A 20,976-nucleotide genomic window follows, 5' to 3' on the forward strand; every position below is an offset into this window, starting at 1 on the left:
TGGCTGCCTGTATAGAGAGTGAGTTCAAAACATTTCAGAGAATATGTCTGATTCTGTGGACATCTTTTTAATGTGTTTTTTAAAGTTCAAAGTCTAGGATAATGACCAGATATTTAAACTCTGTGTCTGTTTTGATTTTTTTGTCTGTGGATGAGTATTTCCGGGTAAGCCTATTTGTTTAGTTTTGTGGAGAAGTACATGCTTTTTTATCAAAGCACTTGATGAGATGTTGAAGTTGGATAGCTTGGAGAGGACGTTGTGGTTAACAGTGTCAAATACTTTTCTGAGGTCGAGGAGAACTGCACCTACAACACCCCGTTTGTCCAGCTTGGCCTTGATCATCTCTAGGAGATAGGAACATACTGTTTCTGTAAAGTGGTTGACCTAAACCCAAACTGCATGGGGTGAAGGGGAAAGCTACCCACATTGGGCTGTTAGCTGTTCCATGACCACTTTCTCTGCAACCTTTGAGATGATAGGGTGGTCTGTAGTTGCTCACATCATATTGGTCTCGTGATTCATATATTGGTGTTATAATAGATGATTTCCATGCCTTAGGAAATGTGTTTTGCCGTATTGAAAGGTTCATTATTTTCGTGATTGGGTGTATCAGGATTTTTTGGTACTGTTTTAGGAGTGTGCTTTGAAATACCACAATATCAATGGATTTAGGGTGCTTTTTACTCCATTAATGTGGGAAGTATGCTATGCATGGGATTCATGCTGTTTTCTTCCTTTCAGTTAGATGTAAGGGAAAAAATGACTGAATTAGAATAACATCATCTCTGGTACACAGCAGTGAAATCATACATTATCAATGACCAAGGACACAGCTACTGATCAAAATATAATTGATTTATTTGATAAAATATGCAACAGATTGTTGGATGGTATAACATTTAAGTGTAATTATTGTCCAAATCAATACACTACAGCATTGACCGGCCAAAGATAGTCATACAGGACATACAAGGCAGATTCCAGGTCTAAGGATAGAAATGGAATTACTAGAACGGACATTCACTTGAGTGTACTGTCACATTGTTCTGGTCTGAGGAGATTTGTCCATTCTAGTCATCCTATTTCTATGGCTCCTACATCCTTTAGGAGGAAAGTAACACAGGGAAGATAAAAGGGAACTCGGGGTCAAACGTACGTTTCAGTTTCCCAGCAGAGGATTAGCTAATAGTTGACTTTACATGAAGGCATAAGATGGGTGGGTGACTAACACTTTTTTCATTTGGTATTTCTGGTATGTCTTTATCAGAGTAATCTACAGTGGTGGTACTTCCTTCCTCCACACCCCATTATAATTACACCGATAAGTACAACATAAGTGTAACAGATTAGTTTTTAGGACACAAGTTTCAAACAAAAACCCAACAGCTTTACACAAAAATCCATGCATGCAACATTTCAATCAGGCATGGACTGAACTTTAAACCATCGTTTGTTTTTGTCAATGTCTAATTTCTTAATTGCTTGTAAAATGTTTTATATATCAGATCATACTCATTTAGTACCTTAGTCAGGAAAGATCAACACATCTACATTTATTGTGTAACTGACACAGGAGCGTTTTCAGACATTTCTGACTCAGACCTGAGCCTCAGATGAGTGAGTGGCCCGTGAGAGCTGTGACTGTCCCTTCGAGTACACAGAGGAACGCAGAGTCACATCCTCGCTGAAGACGTTCTCAAATATTTTACGTAGAGAAATCCTGACCCTCTCCTTGAAGTCCTGACCCATGAACACATACAGGACAGGGTTGAGACAGCTGTTGACGTAAGCCAGAGAGATGGCCAGGGGGTCTAGAGTCCCGGCCATGACCGCCGAGGCTTCCCGGCCATACTCCATCACCAGCCCTATGATGTGATATGGCAGCCAACACACAAAGAACGCCGTCACCACAACCAAAATGATCTGGAAGGCCCTCTGGGATTTAAAGCGGCCGCTGCTCACCCTCCTACCGATCAGCAGGTAGCAGACAGCGATGACCAACAGGGGGATGAGGAAGCCGAGTATAAGCCTGGTGACGTTGGTGGCTTTGATAGCTCTGATGGCCAACTGGTTGCCCTCAGTTTTGTTGTGTAGGTGGTCATAGGTGCACAGTATTATGTTATTATCATCATGGACTACTATTTCTCTGTAGATCATAGAGGGGAGGCTGAGGAGCAGGGCCAGGACCCAGACCAGACCACAGAGCAGCCAGGCCAGGCTGATGCGCCGGTGGTTCTGGGCCCAGACAGGCAGGATGACCAGGGCAAAGCGGTCCAGGCTGATGAGAACCAGTGTGAAGACACTGGCGAACATGTTGAGGACGACCATGGACGGAAGAATCTTACACATAGCCTCTCCATAGGGCCAGTGTCGGTTCAGTATAATGTCAGCTATGGAGAAGGGTATGGAGAAACAGCAGAGGAGGTCTGCTACAGCCAGGTTTACAAACCAGACGGTGTTGACTGTTCTCTTCATCTTTACTCCAGCTATCCAGATGACAAAGGCGTTGCCTGGGATACCGAGGACACAGGCAATGCTGCAGAGAACCATGGACACCACCTGTATGGATGTATGCCCTTGTTCTGACACAAAGGTTTCATTGAACGGGTAATACAAGTCATACTCCCCATAGTCTTCTGTGACATATTTCTCAAGGAAATTCCCATTATCCTCTGAGAAATTCCCATAATAATCTGAGTTATCCATGTTGTCCCTATGGAGAAATTGACACAGAATGTCACTCATATTCTGTCTTAATCATTAAAATGCAATCTATGTTCTAATTTAATGTTTCATGGCATTGAGGATTGTCATTGATGTCAAATAACCATTCATGATTGATGGAAGCTGTCTATATACCATGTGCAACTACAACCTGGTCTCAGAGCATTTTGCATTATTCTATGTGTAAATCTAGACACTATTTAGTAATGTGGATATCCATCACCCATTTCATATGATATGTTACGAATTACAATTTGTATTATATGTTACGAATTTGCAAAATGTGTGATATGTTACGAATTCTAGCTAGGTAGCTAACTTTAGCTAGGTAGCGAACTTTAGCTAGCTTGCTAACGTTAGCTAGGCTAGGGATTAGGGGTTAGGGTTAAGTTTAGGAGTTAGGTTAAAGGGTTAAGGTTAGGCTTAGGGGAAGGATTTGCTAAAATGGTTAGATTTAGGGTTAGGTGAAGGGTTAGCTAAAAGGGTTTTAGCTAAACTCCTTCTTCGCCCGCTTTGAGGATAACACAGTGCCGACGCAGCCAGCTCCCAAGGACTTTGGGCTCTCGTTCTCCGTGGTCGATGTGAGTAAGACATTTAAGCGTGTTAACCCTCGCAAGGCTGCCGGCCCAGACGGCATCCCTAGCAGCGTCCTCAGAGCATGCACAGACCAGCTGGCAGGAGTGTTGACGGACATATTCAATCTCTCCCTATCCCAGTCTGCTGTCCCCACTTGCTTCCAGATGTCCACCATTGTTCCTGTACCCAAGAAAGCAAAGGTAACTGAACTAAATGACTACCGCCCTGTAGCACTCACTTCTGTCATCATGAAGTGCTTTGAGAGGCTAGTTAAGGATCATATCACCTCTACCTTACCTGACACCCTAGACCCACTTCAATTTGCTTACCGCCCCAATAGATCCACAGACGATGCAATCGCCATCGCACTGCACACTGCCCTATCCCATCTGGACAAGAGGAATACCTACAAAAGAATGCTGTTCATTGACTATAGCTCAGCCTTCAACACCATAGTATCCTTCAAGCTCATCATTAAGGTCAGGGCCCTGGGTCTAGGAGCCAATACAGCTCAGCCGCGAAGTGGACAGCCACACAAGCTCACAGAACGGGACCGGTGAGTGCTGAAGCGTGTAAAAACCGTCTGTCCTCGGTTGCAACACCACTACCGAGTTTCAAACTGCCTCTGGAAGCAACGTCAGCACAAGAACTGTTCGTCGGGAGCTTCATGAAATGGGTTTCCATGGCCACGCAGCCGCACACAAGCCTAAGATCACCATGCGCAATGCCAAGCATCGGCTGGAGTGTTGGGAAGCTTGTCGCCATTGGAGCAGTGGAAATGCGTTCTCTGGAGTGATGAATCACGCTTCACCATCTGGTAGTCCGACGGACCAATCTGGGTTTGGTGGATGCCAGGAGAACGCTACCTACCCCAATGCATAGTGCCAACTGTAAAGTTTGGTGGAGGAGGAAAAATGGTCTGGGGCTGTTTTTCATGGTTCGGACTAAGCCCCTTAGTTCCAGTGAAGGGACTCTACAGCAAACAATCACATTCTAGCCGCTTCTGTGCTTCCAATTTTGTGGTAACAGTTTGGGGAAGGTCCTTTCCTGTTTCAGCATGACAAAAATGATGCACTCACTAACTGTAAGTCGCTCTGGATAAGAGCGTCTGCTAAATGACTAAAATGTAAAAATGTAACCATACCAAACGTAACATATCATACTAAAGGAGTGTCTCGGATTTACTTTCAGAATAATACGAAATGCTCTGAGACCAGTCTGGTGACTAAATCAAGCGAATAAAAATTCAAACATAAGTACAATCTGCAATACATTCAGAATGTTGTTTGTTAGTTTGTATATTTAGGAACTGAGGTATAAATTCCTTCTCACAAAGCCACAAAACTTTGCAAAACCTGTGCTGGATAAGGCCTTTACAATTTACTGCTAAGCTATTTTCTAGGAACTAAACTATTGTCTATCACAGTATCTTCCACCCAGAAGTAGATAACCTCCCCTACAATTCTACTGAAAATACAAATCAAACTTACCCCATCTTTGAGCTTTCGTTTTTAAACGTTGTTTCCAGTATTTAACCACAGTAGAGAACTGAGGCAAACCCACAGGAAACTACATCAACAGCTGTTGATACCATCTATCCAACAACATCCGATATCTACAGTAGGCAAATCCTTACTAAAGAAATTCCCCCCAAATCTAACCACAGAGACATCTCTTAGCACATTGGAAACCACAGAGACATCTCTTAGCACATTGGAATTAACTCTGCTGTCATCAAATGAAAACAGAAATAATGGATAGGCTTAGACCTATAGACCTTCATCCCAAGAGTTTGACACGGTTGATCATGAAATAGTACTTTCTAAATTGCATTATTAAGGTTTTCATGATTATACATGTAACTGGTTATATAGTTATGTTAATGATAGAGAACAATTTGTTTATGCAAACGGCTGTGCATCTACCAGGGCCAAGATATCTTGTGGTGTGCCAAAGGGTTTGATAATTGGAACTTCGTTATTCCTAATCTATATCAATGTCCTTGCTGCTGTGTCTACTGCACTTCCCATTCTCTTTGCTGATGATACCAATTTGATTTTAATCACACAATAATTTTGATTCACTAATTAATGAAGACAACTAATTAATGAAGCCAAATGTTCTGAATGGTTCCAGATAAACAAATTATTTTTAAATGTTAAAAAATCCAACTTTGTATTCACTAGTGAGAATAAGAAATATTATTTAAAAATATATATATTTTAAAAAGTGCCATAATCTCAATTGGTGGGAATGAAATGGAACAAGTCACATCCACTAGATTCCTCTGAGTTCTAATTGATGAAAAGTTATCCTGGAAAGATCATATTCAATTTGTCTGTAGCAAAGTGATGAAATCTGTTGATATCATCAGAAAGATGAGTGGTTTGGTTCATCAAGCTTGCTTCTTAACTCTATACTATAGCTAAATTTACCCATATCTCATTTACTGTAATATTGTCTGGGCCAGTACATATGCCTCCTACCTACACAAATTACTCATCATACAAAATACATTTGCAAGACTAGCCACCTCCTCTAATTACCTGGCTCCATCTGCACATTTGTTTAAGAAACTTAATATCTTGTCTATTTATGACATTAAATGTACACCAATTATGTATTTTCATCTACAAATACTCCTACCTCCCAGACAGTTTACCTAAACTTTTTAATTTTACCTTTATTAACTAGGCAAGTCAGTTAAGAACAAATTCTTATTCACAATGACAGCCTACACCGGCCAAACCCGGACGACGCTGGGCCAATTGTGCACCGCCCTATGGGACTCCCAATCACGGCCGGTTGTGATACAGCCTGGAATCGAACCAGGGGGTCTGTAGTGACGCCTCAAGCACTGAGATGCAGTGCCTTAGACCACTGCACCACTCGGGGTAATTCTTCCAGGTTAATTCTGAAATCCATCTCTATATTGTTTTTGGTACTTATATTTGTGGTGTGGTTTTCATATACCCCTTTTGGGCTTCCAACTCACCTGCACACCCTTTTTACCAGTTTTTTTTTTATCTGCACTGTTTTGTCTTTCACTTATTTTCTCAATCTAATCTCCCGAGTGGCGCAGTGGTCTAAGGCACTGCATCACAGTTCTAGCTGTGCCACTAGAGATCCTGGTTCAAATCCAGGCTCTGTCATAGCTGGCCGTGACCGGGAGACCCATGGGGCGGCGCACAATTGGCCCAGGGTAGGGGAGGGAATGGCCGGCAGGGATGTAGCTCAGTTGGTAGAGCATGGCGTTTGCAACGCCAGGGTTGTGGGTTCGATTCCCACAGGGGGCCAGTATGAAAAAAATAATGTATGCACTCACTAACTGTAAGAGCGTCTGCTGTAAATGTAAACAAAATACCCCATAATGACAAAGCAAAAACAGGTTTTTAGACTGTGGTCCCAGCTCTCTTCAGGTCATTGACCAGGTCCTGCCGTGTAGTTCTGGGCTGATCCCTCACCTTCCTCATGATCATTGATGCCCCACGAGGTGAGATAATAATAAATAATAATAATATGCCATTTAGCAGACGCTTTTATCCAAAGCGACTTACAGTCATGCGTGCATAATTTTTTTTTTTTTGTGTGTATGGGTGGTCCCGGGGATCGAACCCACTACCTTTGCGTTACAAGCGCCGTGCTCTACCAGCTGAGCTACAGAGGACCACAGATCTTGCATGGAGCCCCAGACCGAGGGTGATTGACCGTCATCTTGAACTTCTTCCATTTTCTAATAATTGCGCCAACAGTTGTTGCCTTCTCACCAAACTGCTTGCCTATTGTCCTGTAGCCCATCCCAGCCTTGTGCAGGTCTACAATTTTATCCCTGATGTCCTTACACAGCTCTCTGGTCTTGGCCATTGTGGAGAGGTTGGAGTCTGTTTGATTGAGTGTGTGGACAGGTGTCTTTTATACAGGTAACGAGTTCAAACAGGTGCAGTTAATATAGGTAATGAGTGGAGAACAGGAGGGCTTCTTAAAGAAAAACTAACAGGTCTGTGAGAGACGGAATTCTTACTGGTTGGTAGGTGATCAAATACTTATGACATGCAATAAAATGCAAATGAATTACTTAAAAATCATACAATGTGATTTTCTGGATTTTTGTTTTAGATTCCGTCTCTCACAGTTGAAGTGTACCTATGATAAAACATTACAGACCTCTACATGCTTTGTAAGTAGGAAAACCTGCAAAATCGGCAGTGTATCAAAAACTTTATTCTCCCCACTGTATGTAGGCCTATTCAAAATAATGAGCTCACATAAATGTAGTCTTCTCTCTTTCTTTCTGCCACTGTACCAGTTCCTTGCGAGAGACTTCCTTCCTTTGTTGGTTTTGCACAGCAAAAATAATAACAGTAACATGGGGGACTTTGTGTGGCTGAACAGGGCCTCTACTTCCTCTTTTTCGTCCTTTTCCTGCTACCCTCCCCTTGCTGGGAGCCGGAGTCTGCCCCTTCTGGGTTCGGGTCTTCAGTTTGGGGATCATCTCAGCACAGTAGATCATCACGTCTTTACTTTCGGAGACATTCAGACAGGATAATAAAGCCGTAGTAATAAAGTGTGTTATACACAACTGTGTTGCATCCACAAACTGGAATGTGTAACATGTAGGACGAGGGCATTGTTAGAGAAGGACCGTAGTGCAGAAAATTCAAACATGGATCAGAGAGGAGAATCATTCCACATTTTAAATAACCCAAGGCAGTTGATGGTAAAAATGAACTGCATTGCTTCCCGTTTGGCTAACTTCAGCCACAGGTCATTGCTCCTCCCCTTCATAAACAAGCACTCACGTGATGCAAATTTGTCTGAGCAGAGAGTTCCATCCTCCTGCTTGAACTGTACACACACTCTTTCTCTGAACGTCACATCCCACTCTCTAGAGTACATCTTGTTCTGTGGTAGACAAGTAAAATAACAATTAGAGAGACTTATAAATTGGGCAACGCCATACCCTAACCTACTATGATTACATTTGGTCCTGTGTAGCTCAGTTGGTAGAGCATGGGCGCTTGCAACACCAGGGTTGTGGGTTCGATTCCCACGGGGGACCAGTACGAAAATGTATTCACTCACTACTGTAATTCGCTCTGGATAAGAGTGTCTGCTAAATGACTAAAAATATAAAAAAATGTGTTTGACAATGGAAAATGGCTGTTCTGGATTCACCTAGGTGGGAGCTACTGCTACACAATGGTAGTGAATGAGGCGAGTTCCCCTCTTATGTAAAGCATGAAAAAGCACTAGATGTATGCAATCCATTACCTTCATAAGAACATTTGGCCCCCCTGCTGTCAACACATCACGGATCTCAGCACAAGTAGGGTTCTCCACTGCCTGGTTGGAGACACAGAGAGGAAAACCAAGATGTCAGACATGTCCCTCAATACACTCGTGTTGACATAGACCACAAAATAAAATCTGTTTCAGAACCAGTGGTGTGTGTGTGTACATTCACCAGGATAGATCTGCAAAAGCAAGTGGTCCACCATTTATTGACGTGATCAAGACAAGGGAGATGATTGTGGACTACAGGGAAAAAAAGAGGACTGACCACGCCCCCATTCTCATCAACGGGGCTGTAGTGGAACAGGTTGAGAGCTTCAAGTTCCTTGGTGTCCACATCACCAACAAACTATCATGGTCCAAACACATCAAGACAGTCATGAAGAGGGCATGACAAAGCCTATTCCCCCTCAAGAGACTGAAAAGATTTGGCATGGGTCCTCAGATCCTCAAAAAGTTATACAGCTGCACCATCGAGAGAATCCTGACTGGTTGCATCACCGCCTGGTGTGGCAACTGCTTGGCCTCCGACCGCAAGGCACTACAGAGGGTAGTGTGTACGGCCCAGTACATCACTGGGGCCAAGCTTCCTGCCATCCAGGACCTCTATACCAGGCGGTGTCAGAAGAAGGCCCTCAAAATTGTCAAAGACTCCAGCCACCCTAGTCATAGACTGTTCTCTCTACTACCGCACGGCAAGCGGTACCGGAGCGCCAAGTCTAGATCCAAAAGGCTTCTTAACAGCTTCTACCCCCAAGCCATAAGACTCCTGAACAGATAATCATGGCTACCCGGACTATTTGCATTGTCCCCCCCACCCCACCCCCTCTTTTATGCTGCTGCTACTCTTGTTTATTATCTATGCATAGTCACTTTAACTCTACCCACATGTACATATTACCTCAATTACCTCGACTAACCGGTGCCCCCGCACATCGACTCTGTACCGGTACCCCCTGTATATAGCCTCCCTCCTGTTATTTTATTTTACTGCTGCTCTTTAATTATTTGCCATTTTTATATTTTACTTATCTATTTTTCACTTAACACCTTTTTAATTTTATCGTTAATTTTTTATGATTTCATTTGTCTTTTCTTTTTTCTTAAAACTGCATTATTGGTTAAGGGCGCATGTGGCAAATAACATTTGATTTGATTTTAACCAAACAAATTAAAATAATCCTGCAGGTTTGGTTTACCTTTTCAGCGGGTATCAGTCTCCCCTCTGCAAGGGTCTTCTTACTGTTTACATAGGAAGGGTATATGCAGATAAACCTGCAAAAGAGTGATGATTACCTTTCTCATAACAGCAGGATATTATGCTGGCAGCATGATCGCAGATTTCTTTCCTCCAAAATAAGAGTCCCCCTGCAAAGACATGTTAACTTTGGGAATATCCTTTTTTTTTGGCACTCTAGTGCAGTACAACTGTCTTTCACAGCATTGCAACCACCTCTGAAAAAAAAAAAGATAGTTGTACGTATTATTATTATTTTTATCTTGTATTATTTGTACCAGCATTTATTTTGAAAGTTTATCCAAATACTGGTATGTTGAAAGCTATTGTGTAGGCTATATTTAAAGACATATAATTTTAATAAAATACAAATATGTTATTGGAATTACTCAGTCTGCAAAACTTAAATGGGTATCTTGTGCTGGGCAACGGGTTTAATACAGAGTACTGGTGACTCCTTACACCACCTACGCTTTTCACTGCAACACAATACACGGTGTATGGGATACTTATTGGCTTGAAGAGAGAGAAGTTTTCTACTTGTCTCCGCTAAAGTGGGTTGGGAAATACTCAGTAGGGTCTCTACTAACCAAATATGTGTAGTTTTGGAGAGGGACTGTGTTATAGACACATTTAGTCCTGCATGTTATAAATTAGTAATTCCCAAACAAATGAATGTACTGTTGTGTTGAACATCCGTCGTAAAGACAAAACACTAAGACTTTTTGTTGCTTGCCCTGTTTGCTTCCTGTGTGAAATAAAATGTAAACAAAGACAAAATGTAAACAATGATGGACCTGGCATACCTGTTAACAACCCAGATTAACCTAATGGTGATGGTAATGAGTGCTCCTTTAGACGTTTAAAATCAGCCCAAGGCCAGCCTTGACGTGCCAAAAACAATGCAGCAGGTCAATCGCTTGGCCTGACAAATAACATATTTTTGGAGGTAGTATCCTAGTAAAATCATGTTGCTATAGGTTTATATCACCCCAATTATACATAGCCTTACAACACTTTTCTTAAACCCACCTTGGTTGTAATCAATCCAAAAGGTTTGCCTTTTGGACATGGGTTCTGGACCGATTCAAGGATCATAGCCCATCTCTCCAAAATGTAATTTGTGAGATCTATCTACCCATCTATATATTGTATGGACATAATTTCCAAAACAAAACAAAATTGAATTAGTGTTACAAAAACGTTATTTCCTTAGGTTTGTCCTGGTGGTGGGTGATTCAAATCTTCGTGCCTTAGTAGATGATATTGTGCCCATGTCAAACCGAGCTGGTCTCACACGTCATGCTGCCCTCCCTGGCTTTTGGTTTCATGTCCCCTCCTGGAGCCAGAGATTCAATGCTGGAGGCAGATGTTTGTGGACTGTGTTACAACAAGGCCTTGTCCCGGACATGGTCTATTAGCTCCTGGTAACAACCTTATAGACAGTCCATCCATCAACCAGGCCTACTTCTGCTGGGATCCAAAGTGTAAGATATCTTATTTTTAAAATGTTAAACTAGGCCTACTTCTGCTGGGATCCAAAGTGTAAGATATCTTATTTTTTAAATGTTAAACTAGGCCTACTTCTGCTGGGATCCAAAGTGTAAGATATCTTCTTTTTAAAATGTTAAACTAGGCCTACTTCTGCTGGGATCCAAAGTGTAAGATATCTTCTTTTTTAAATGTTAAACTTGTAATTTTTTTCTACTTAGTTTCTCTGCATTTATGCAAAGTCCAGTCCACAAATAAGTGTAAGAATTAAGGCCACCAGTTCTAGCGGATCCCCAGCAAAACCCCTGCCTGCAGCCTCACCTGCTGGCCCACCCTCACCTGCTGGCCCACCCTCACCTGCTGGCCCACCTGCTCCTCAATTGTACGCTTCGGTGTTCCTCAAGGTTCCGTTTTAGGACCAATATTGTATTCACTATATATTTTACCTCTTGGTGATGTCATTCGGAAAAACAATGTTAACTTTCATTGCTATGCGGACAACACACAGCTGTACATTTCGATGAAACATGGTGAAGCCCCAAAATTGCCTACCCTGGAAGCCTGTGTTTCAGACATAAGGAAGTGGACGGCGGCAAATGTTTTATTTTTCAACTCGGACAAAACAGAGATGCTAGCTCTAGGTCCCAAGAAACAAAGATCTTCTGTTGGATCTGACAATTAATCTTGACGGTTGTACAATCATCAAAAAAACTAAAGAGTGAAGGACCTCGGGGTTACTCTGGACCCTGATCTCTCTTTTGATGAACATATCAAGAATATTTCAAGGACTGCTTTTTTTCCATCTTCGTAACATTGCAAAAAAGTTTTGTCCAAAAATGATGCAGAAAAGCTAATCCATGCTTTAGTCACTTCTAGATTAGACTACTGCAATGCTCTACTCTCCGGCTACCCGGATAAAGCACTAAATACATTTCAGTTAGTGCTAAACACGGCTGATAGAATCTTGACTAGAACCAACAAATGTGATAATATTACTCCAGTTCTAGCCTCTGGCTTCCTGTTAAGGCTAGGGCTGATTTCAAGGTTTTACTGCTAACCTTCAAAGCATTACATGGGCTTGCTCCTACCTATTTCTCCGATTTGGTCCTGCCGTACATACCTACACGTACGCTATAGTCACAAGACACAGGCCTCCTTATTGTCCGTAGAATTTCTAAACAAACAGCTGGAGGCAGGGCTTTCTCCTATAGAGCTACATTTTTATGGAATGGTCTGCCTATCCATGTGAGAGACGCAGACTCGGTCTCGACCTTTAGGTCTTTACTGAAGACTCATCTCTTCAGTAGGTCCTATGATTGAGTGTAGTCTGGGCCAGGGGTGTGAAGGTGAACGGAAAGGCACTGGAGCGACAAACCGCACTTGTTGTCTCTGCTTGGCCGGTTCCCATCTCCATTCTCTGCCTCTGACCCTATTACAGGGGCTGAGTCACTGGCTTACTGGTGCTTTCCATGCCGTCCCTAGGAGGGGTGCGTCACTTGAGTGGGTTGAGTCACTGACGTGATCTTCCTGTCCGGTTTGTCGCCCCCTCAGGCTTGTGCAGTGGAGGAGATCTTTGTGGGTTATACTCAGCCTTGTCTCAGGGTAGTAGGTTGGTGGTCTGTTGATATCCCTCTGGTGGCGTGGGGGCTGTGCTTTGGCAAAGTGGGTGGGGTTATATCCTGCCTGGTTGGCCCTGTCCGGGGGTATCGTCGGACGGGGCCACAGTCTCTCGACCCCCCATGTCTCAGCCTCCAGTATCTATGCTGCAATAGTCTATGTGCCGGGAGGCTAGGGTCAGTCTGTTATATCTGGTGTTATTCTCCTGTCTTATCCGGTGTCTTGTGTGAATTTAAGTATGCTCCCTCTAATTCACTCTCTCTCCCTCCCATCCCGGAGGACCTGAGCCCTAGGACCATGCCTCAGGACTACCTGGCCTGATGACTCTTTGCTGTTCCCAGTCCACCTGTTCGTGCTGCTGCTCCAGTTTCAACTCATCTGCCTGTGGCTTTGGAACCCTGACCTGTTCACCGGACGTGCTACCTTGTCCCAGACCTACTGTTTTCAACTCTCTCTCTCTACCGCACCTGCCATTTCAACCTCTAAATGCCCGGCTATGAAAAGCCAAGTGACATTTACTCCTGATGTACTGACCTGTTGCAACCTCTACAACCACTGTGATTATTATTTGACCCTGCTGGTCATCTATGAACATTTGAACATCTTGGAGAAAAATCTGGCCATAATGGCCATGTACTGTTATAATCTCCACCCGGCACAGCCAGAAGAGGACTGGCCACCCCTCAGAGCCTGGTTCCCCTCTAGGTTTCTGCCTTTCTAGGGAGTTTTTCCTAGCCACCGTGCTTCTCCTTCTGCATTGCTTGCTGTTTGGGGTTTTAGGCTGGGTTTCTGTATAGCACTTGTAAAGCTGATGTAAAAAGGGCTTATAAATAAATGTGATTAATTGATTGATTGATACTCGTTGCTTCTCCATCATTTTAGCCATATTCCTATACAAAAGGTGCAGAGAGATTCATTCTATAAGCTGTATCTGTGATATGGGTTATACTTCCTCCCGGGGAAGGACTGCCCGTTCCATGATCTCGCCATCACGGTTGACAACTCCGTTGTGTCCTCCTCCCAGAGTGCGAAGAGCCTTGGCGTGACCCTGGACAACACCCTGTCGTTCTCCGCTAACATCAAGGCGGTGACCCGATCCTGCAGGTTCATGCTCTGCAACATTCGGAGAGTACGACCCTGCCTTACACAGGAAGCGGCACAGGTCCTAATCCAGGCACTTGTCATCTCCCGTCTGGATTACTGCAACTCGCTGTTGGCTGGGCTCCCTGCCTGTGCCATTAAACCCCTACAACTCATCCAGAATGCCGCAGCCCGTCTGGTGTTCAACCTTCCCAAGTTCTCTCACGTCACCCCGCTCCTCCGCACACTCCACTGGCTTCCAGTTGAAGCTCGCATCTGTTACAAGACCATGGTGCTTGCCTATGGAGCTGTGAGGGGAACGGCACCTCCGTACCTTCAGGCTCTGATCAGTCCCTACACCCAAACGAGGGCATTGCGTTCATCCACCTCTGGCCTGCTGGCTCCCCTTCCTCTGCGGAAGCATAGTTCCCGCTCAACCCAGTCAAAACTGTTTGCTGCTCTGGCACCCCAATGGTGGAACAAGCTCCCTCACGACGCCAGGACAGCGGAATCACTCACCACCTTCCGGAGACATTTGAAACCCCACCTCTTTAAGGAATACCTGGGATAGGATAAAGTAATCCTTCTACCCCCCCCCCCCCCCCCCCCTAAAAAAAATAAAAATAAAAATAAAAAAAATTGTGAAGTGGTTATCCCACTGGCTATAGGGTGAATGCACCAATTTGTAAGTCGCTCTGGATAAGAGCGTCTGCTAAATGACGTAAATGTAAATGTAATATGGTAAGAACTGTATGTGCTCTCCTCTCACCTGTGCTCACCCTTCCTGGTCACCTGTGCTAACCCTTCCTGGTCACCTGTGCTAACCCTTCCTGGTCACCTGTGCTAACCCTTCCTGGTCACCTGTGCTAACCCTTCCTGGTCACCTGTGCTAACCCTTCCTGGTCACCTGTGCTAAACCTTCCTGGTCACCTGTGCTAACCCTTCCTGGTCACCTGTGCTACCTACACTACCAGTCAAAGGTTTGGACACACCTACACAATTCTTTACATTGTAGAATAATAGTGAAGACATTAAAACTATGAAATAACACATATGGAATCATGTAGTAATCAAAAAGTGTTAAACAAATCAAAATATATTTTTCAATATATATACTTCAATATATATAGTTCAAATAGCCACCCTTTGCCTTTGCACACTCTTGGCATTCTCTCAACCAGCAAATAATTTTATTATTATTTCCATATCTATAAATTTCTTAAATGTTCTGCGAATATCTTCAGTAATCATTTTATCAGAGTAGTTGTTCTGGGATTGAACGTTGTTCTCCACATCCTTTACAATCCATCTTCAACTCACGCAGCCCATTCACCAGAATGTTTATTCAATGACATGACGTCACTCTTTGCCTTTTCACCAATTGAAATAAATTCATTAGGCCTGGATTTTACATGACTGAGCAGGGGCGCAGCCATGGGTGAGCCAGGCCCAGGAGCCAGGCCCAGCCAAACTGGGGGAGCCAGGCCCAGCCAAATCAGAATGGGTTTCTCCACAAAGGGGCTTTTATTACAGACAGAAATACTCCTCAGTTTCATCAGCTGTCCGGGTGGCTGGTCTCAGACCATCCTGCAGGTGAAGAAGCCGGATGTGGAGGTCCTGGGCTGGCGTGGATACACGTGGTCTGTGGTTGTGAGGCCGGTTGGACGTACTGCCAAATTCTCTAAAACAACATTCGAGGCGGCGTATGGTGGAGAAATTAACATTCAATTCTCTGGCAACAGCTCTGGTGGACATTCCTGAAGTCAGCATGCCAATTGCACACACCCACAAAACTGTGTCATCTGTGGCAGTGTTGTGTGACAAAACTGCCCATTTTAGAGTGTCCTTTTATTGTCCCCAACACAAAGCAAATATACATGCCCGTCTGAAGTGGACATAGTTTATCCTTTATCCGAGCGGCCAGCTCTAGGAGCGGCAGCATTCCTCCTCCTTCAAACACGGCGAGTTGAGTTGATGCCAAAGAGCTCCATTCTGACCACAACACTTTCACCCAGTTCTCGTCTGAATCATTCAGATGTTCATTGGCAAACTTCAGACGGGTTTATCCTTCCTAGAGCTGGCCGCCCGGACAAACTGAGCAAACTGAGCAATCGGGGGAGAAGGGCCTTGGTCAAAGAGGTGATCAAGAACCCGATGGTCACTCTGACAGAGCTCCAGAGTTCCTCTGTGGAGATGGGAGAACCTTCCAGAAGGACAACCATCTCTGCAGCACTCCACCAATCAGGCCTTTATGGTAGAGCGGCCAGACGGATGCCACTCCTCAGTAAAAGGCACATGAAAGCCCGCTTGGAGTTTGCCAAAAGGCACCTAAAGGACTCTCAGACCATGAGAAACAAGATTCTCTGATTAAGCCAAGATGGAACTCTTTGGCCTGACTGCCAAGCGTCACCATCCCTACGGTGAAGCATGGTGGTGGCAAAATCATGCTGTGGGGATGTTTTTCAGCGGCAGGGACTGGGAGACTAGTCAGGATTGAGGCAAAGATGAACAGAACAAAGTACAGGTTCCCCGGGACCACCCATACACAAAAATGTATGCACGCATGACTGTAAGTCGCTTTGGATAAAAGCGTCTGCTAAATGGCATATTATTATATTATTATTATTAAAACCTGCTCCAGAGCTATCAGGACCTCAGACTGGGGTGAAGGTCCACCTTCCAACAGGACAACGACCCTAAGCACACAGCCAAGACAACGCAGGAGTGGCTTCGGGAGGAGTCTCTGAATGTGTGCCAAGCTTGTAGCGTCCCACCCAAGAAGACTCAAGGCTGTAATCGCTGCCAAAGGTGCTTCAATAAAGTACTGAGTAAAGGGTCTGAATACTTATGTAAATGTAATATTTCCGGTTTTTATTTTTTATGAATTAGCAAACATTTCTAAAAACCTGTTTTTGCTTTGTCATTATGGGGTATTGTGTGTAGATTGATGAGGGGGGGAAAGCATTTAAATAAATTTTAGAATAAGGCTGTAACCTAACGAAATGTGGAAAAAGTCAAGGGGTCTGAATACTTTCCGAAGGCACTGTATATGCCCCCTTTATTTATCCTACGGTTCTGACTTGGTGTAGAGGGAGAATACTGTAAGAACGGCCCATGTTCTGAATTCTGTCGCTGTACATTTCAAAAGTGCTTAACAAATAGTTACATTGACTACGTGCATCCTAGCTCACCCATTCATGTCTTAATCGAAATTATGGATTGCCTCTTATCCGCTCGTCGTCCCCTTATGCCGTAGTTTGTACCCACTTGGGCGGCAGGTAGCTTAGTGAGTGAGAGCGTTGTGCCAGTAACCGAAAGGTCGCTGGTTCTAATCCCCGAGCCGACTAGGTGAAAAATCTGTCGATGTGTCCTTAAGCAAGGCACTTAACCCTAATTGCTCCTGTAAGTCGCTCTGGATAAGAGCGTCTGCTAAATGACTAAAATGTAATGTAAATGTACATCTCAATTGTCAGTAGAAACCACATTTTTTAAAAGTAAGTCAGCCATATCAGCTACAGTACCAGTCAAGTTTGGACACACCTACTCATTCAAGGGTTTATTTTTATTTTTACTATTTTCTACATTGTAGAATAATAGTGAAGACATCAGAACTCTGAAATAACACATATGGAATCATGTAGTAACCAAAAGTGTTAAACAAATCAAAATGTATTTTATATTTGAGATTCTTCAAAATCTCCACCCTTTGCGTTGATGACAGCTTTGTACACTCTTGGCATTCTCTCAACCAGCTTCACCTGGAATGCTTTTACATTTACATTTCAGTCATTTAGCAGACGCTCTTATCCAGAGCGACTTACAGTTAGCACATACATTATTTTTATCGAACCCACAACCCTGGCGTTGCAAACGCCATGCTCTACCAACTGAGCTACATCCCCTGCCGGCCATTCCCTCCCCTACCCTGGACGACGCTGGGCCAATTGTGCGCCGCCCCATGGGTCTCCCGGTCGCGTCCGGCTACGACAGAGCCTGGATTCGAACCAGGATCTCTAGTGGCACAGCTAGCACTGCGATGCAGTGCCTTAGACCACTGCGCCACTTTTCCAACAGTCTTGAAGGAGTTCCCACATACAGTGAGGGAAACAAGTATTTGATCCCCTGCTGATTTTGTACGTTTGCCCACTGACAAAGAAATGATCAGTCTATAATTTTAATGGTAGGTTTATTTGAAGAGTGAGAGACAGAATAACAACAAAAAAATCCAGAAGAACGCATGTCAAAAATGTTATAAATTAATTTGCATTTTAATGAGGGAAATAAGTATTTGACCCCTCTGCAAAACATGAAAAAGTACTTGGTGGCAAAACCCTTGTTGGCAATCACAGAGGTCAGACATTTCTTGTAGTTGGCCACCAGGTTTGCACACATCTCAGGAGGGATTTTGTCCCACTCCTCTTTGCAGATCTTCTCCAAGTCATTAAGGTTTCGAGGCTGACGTTTGGCAACTCGAACCTTCAGCTCCCTCCACAGATTTTCTATGGGATTAAGGTCTGGAGACTGGCTAGGCCACTCCAGGACCTTCATGTGCTTCTTCTTGAGCCACTACTTTGTTGCCTTGGCCATGTGTTTTGGGTCATGTCATGCTGGAATACCCATCCACAACCCATTTTCAATGCCCTGGCTGAGGGAAGGATGTTCTCACCCAAGATTTGACGGTACATGGCCCCGTCCATCGTCTCTTTGATGCGGTGAAGTTGTCCTGTCCCCTTAGCAGAAAAACACCCCCAAAGCATAATGTTTCCACCTCCATGTTTGACAGTGGGGATGGTGTTCTTGGGGTCATAGGCAGCATTCCTCCTCCTTCAAACACGGCGAGTTGAGTTGATGCCAAAGAGCTCCATTTTGGTCTCATCTGACCACAACACTTTCACCCAGTTCTCGTCTGAATCATTCAGATGTTCATTGGCAAACTTCAGACGGGCATGTATATGTGCTTTCTTGAGCAGGGGGACCTTGCGGGCGCTGCAGGATTTCAGTCCTTCACGGCGTAGTGTGTTACCAATTGTTTTCTTGGTGACTATGGTCCCAGCTGCCTTGAGATCATTGACAAGATCCTCCCGTGTAGTTCTGGGCTGATTCCTCACCGTTCTCATGATCATTGCAACTCCACGAGGTGAGATCTTGCATGGAGCCCCAGGCCGAGGGAGATTGACAGTTATTTTGTGTTTCTTCCAATTGCGAATAATCGCACCAACTGTTGTCACCTTCTCATCAAGCTGCTTGGCGATGGTCTTGTAGCCCATTCCAGCCTTGTGTAGGTCTACAATCTTGTCCCTGACATCCTTGGAGAGCTCTTTGGTCTTGGCCATGGTGGAGAGTTTGGAATCTGATTGATTGATTGCTTCTGTGGACAGGTGTCTTTTATACAGGTAACAAGCTGAGATTAGGAGCACTCCCTTTAAGAGTGTGCTCCTAATCTCAGCTCGTTACCTGTATAAAAGACACCTGGGAGCCAGAAATCTTTCTGATTGAGAGGTGGTCAAATACTTATTTCCCTCATTAAAATGCAAATCAATTTATAACATTTTTGACATGCGTTTTTCTGGATTTTTTTGTTGTTATTCTGTCTCTCACTGTTCAAATAAACCTACCATTAAAATTATAGACTGATCATTTCTTTGTCAGTGGGCAAACGTACAAAATCAGCAGGGGATCAAATACTTTTTTCCCTCACTGTATGCTGAGCACTTGTTGGATGCTTTTCCTTCACTCTGCGGTCCGACTCATCCCAAACCATCTCAATTGGGTCTTATCCAGTGTCCTGTGTGAATTTAAGTATGCTCTCTCTAATTCTCTCGTTCTCTCTTTCTCTCTGAGAACCTGAGCCCTAGGACCATACGTCAGGACTACCGGGCATGATGACACCTTGCTGTCCCCAGTCCGCCTGGCCTTGCTGCTATTCCAGTTTCAACTGTTCTGCCTGCGGCTACGAAACCCCTACCTGTCCCAGACCTGCTGTTTTCAACTCTTAATGATCGGCTATGAAAAGCCAACTGAGAGACCTGAGCCCTAGGACCATACGTCGGGACTACCGGCCGTGGTGACTCCTTGCTGTCCCCAGTCCGCCTGGCCTTGCTGCTATTCCAGTTTCAACTGTTCTGCCTGCGGTTATGGAACCCCTACCTGTCCCAGACCTGCTGTTTTCAACTCTTAATGATCGGCTATGAAAAGCCAACTGAGATTTATTCCTGATTATTATTTGACCATGCTTGTCACTTATGAACATTTTTGAACATCTTGGCATGGTTCTGTTATAATCTCCACCCGGCACAGCCAGAAGAGGACTGGCCACCCCTCATAGCCTGGTTCCTCTCTAGGTTTCTTCCTAGGTTTTCGCCTTTCTAGGGAGTTTTTCCTAGCCACCGTGCTTCTACACCTGCATTACTAGCTGTTTGGGGTTTTAGGCTGGGTTTCTGTACAGCACTTCGAGATATTAGCTGATGTAAGAAGGGCTATATAAAATAAAATTGATTGATTGATTGAGATAGGGGGATTGTGGAGGCCAGGTCATCTGATGCAGCACTCCATCACTCTCCTCTTGGTAAAATAGCCCTTACACAGCCTGGAGGTGTGTTGGGTCATTGTCCTGTTGAAAAACAAATTATAGTCCCACTAAGCCCAAACCAGATGGGATGGCGTATCGCTGCAGAATGCTGTGGTAGCCATGCTGGTTAAGTGTGCCTTGAATTCTAAATAAATCAGTGTCACCAGCAAAGAACACCCACACCATAACACCTCCTACTCCATGCTTTACGGTGGGAAATACACATGCGGAGATCATTCGTTTACCCACACCGTGTCTCACAACCAAAAAATGTCAATAAGTTAAAGAAGAGTATTATGGCAGAAGGGTTCAATTAACCTCTCATTCTTCATACCAGACCTGAGCAACATTGCCATGGTAGCATGCTACCAACCATACGTCAATTCTTTAA

General features: G+C 44.1%; 1 protein-coding gene and 1 pseudogene across 2 annotated transcripts in view; both read right to left on the bottom strand.

Annotated features, from left to right (window-relative positions):
* Window positions 1-840: 840 nt before the first annotated feature.
* Window positions 841-4,878, bottom strand: LOC311135528 (C3a anaphylatoxin chemotactic receptor). The gene is made up of 2 exons (XM_084169540.1): window positions 4,791-4,878; window positions 841-2,713 (listed from the first exon to the last, which is right to left on the bottom strand). The coding sequence occupies exons 1-2, from the start codon at window positions 4,793-4,795 to the stop codon at window positions 1,597-1,599; spliced, it is 1,122 nt and encodes a 373-aa protein (XP_084025666.1). The 5' UTR covers window positions 4,796-4,878; the 3' UTR covers window positions 841-1,596.
* Window positions 4,879-7,697: 2,819 nt separating this feature from the next.
* The window catches only part of LOC311135631 (signal recognition particle 19 kDa protein-like), a 35,736-nt pseudogene continuing 22,457 nt past the window's right edge, over window positions 7,698-20,976 (bottom strand). The window contains exons 2-5 of the transcript in view: window positions 9,792-9,867; window positions 8,572-8,643; window positions 8,096-8,202; window positions 7,698-7,820 (exon numbers count right to left, since the gene is read on the bottom strand). The product of the transcript in view is annotated as a signal recognition particle 19 kDa protein-like (transcript). The remainder of the gene's footprint in view (window positions 7,821-8,095; window positions 8,203-8,571; window positions 8,644-9,791; window positions 9,868-20,976) is intronic.

Source organism: Coregonus lavaretus (genome assembly GCF_964263955.1).
Source record: "Coregonus lavaretus genome assembly, chromosome: 10".
NCBI classification, from domain to species: Eukaryota; Metazoa; Chordata; class Actinopteri; order Salmoniformes; family Salmonidae; genus Coregonus; species Coregonus lavaretus.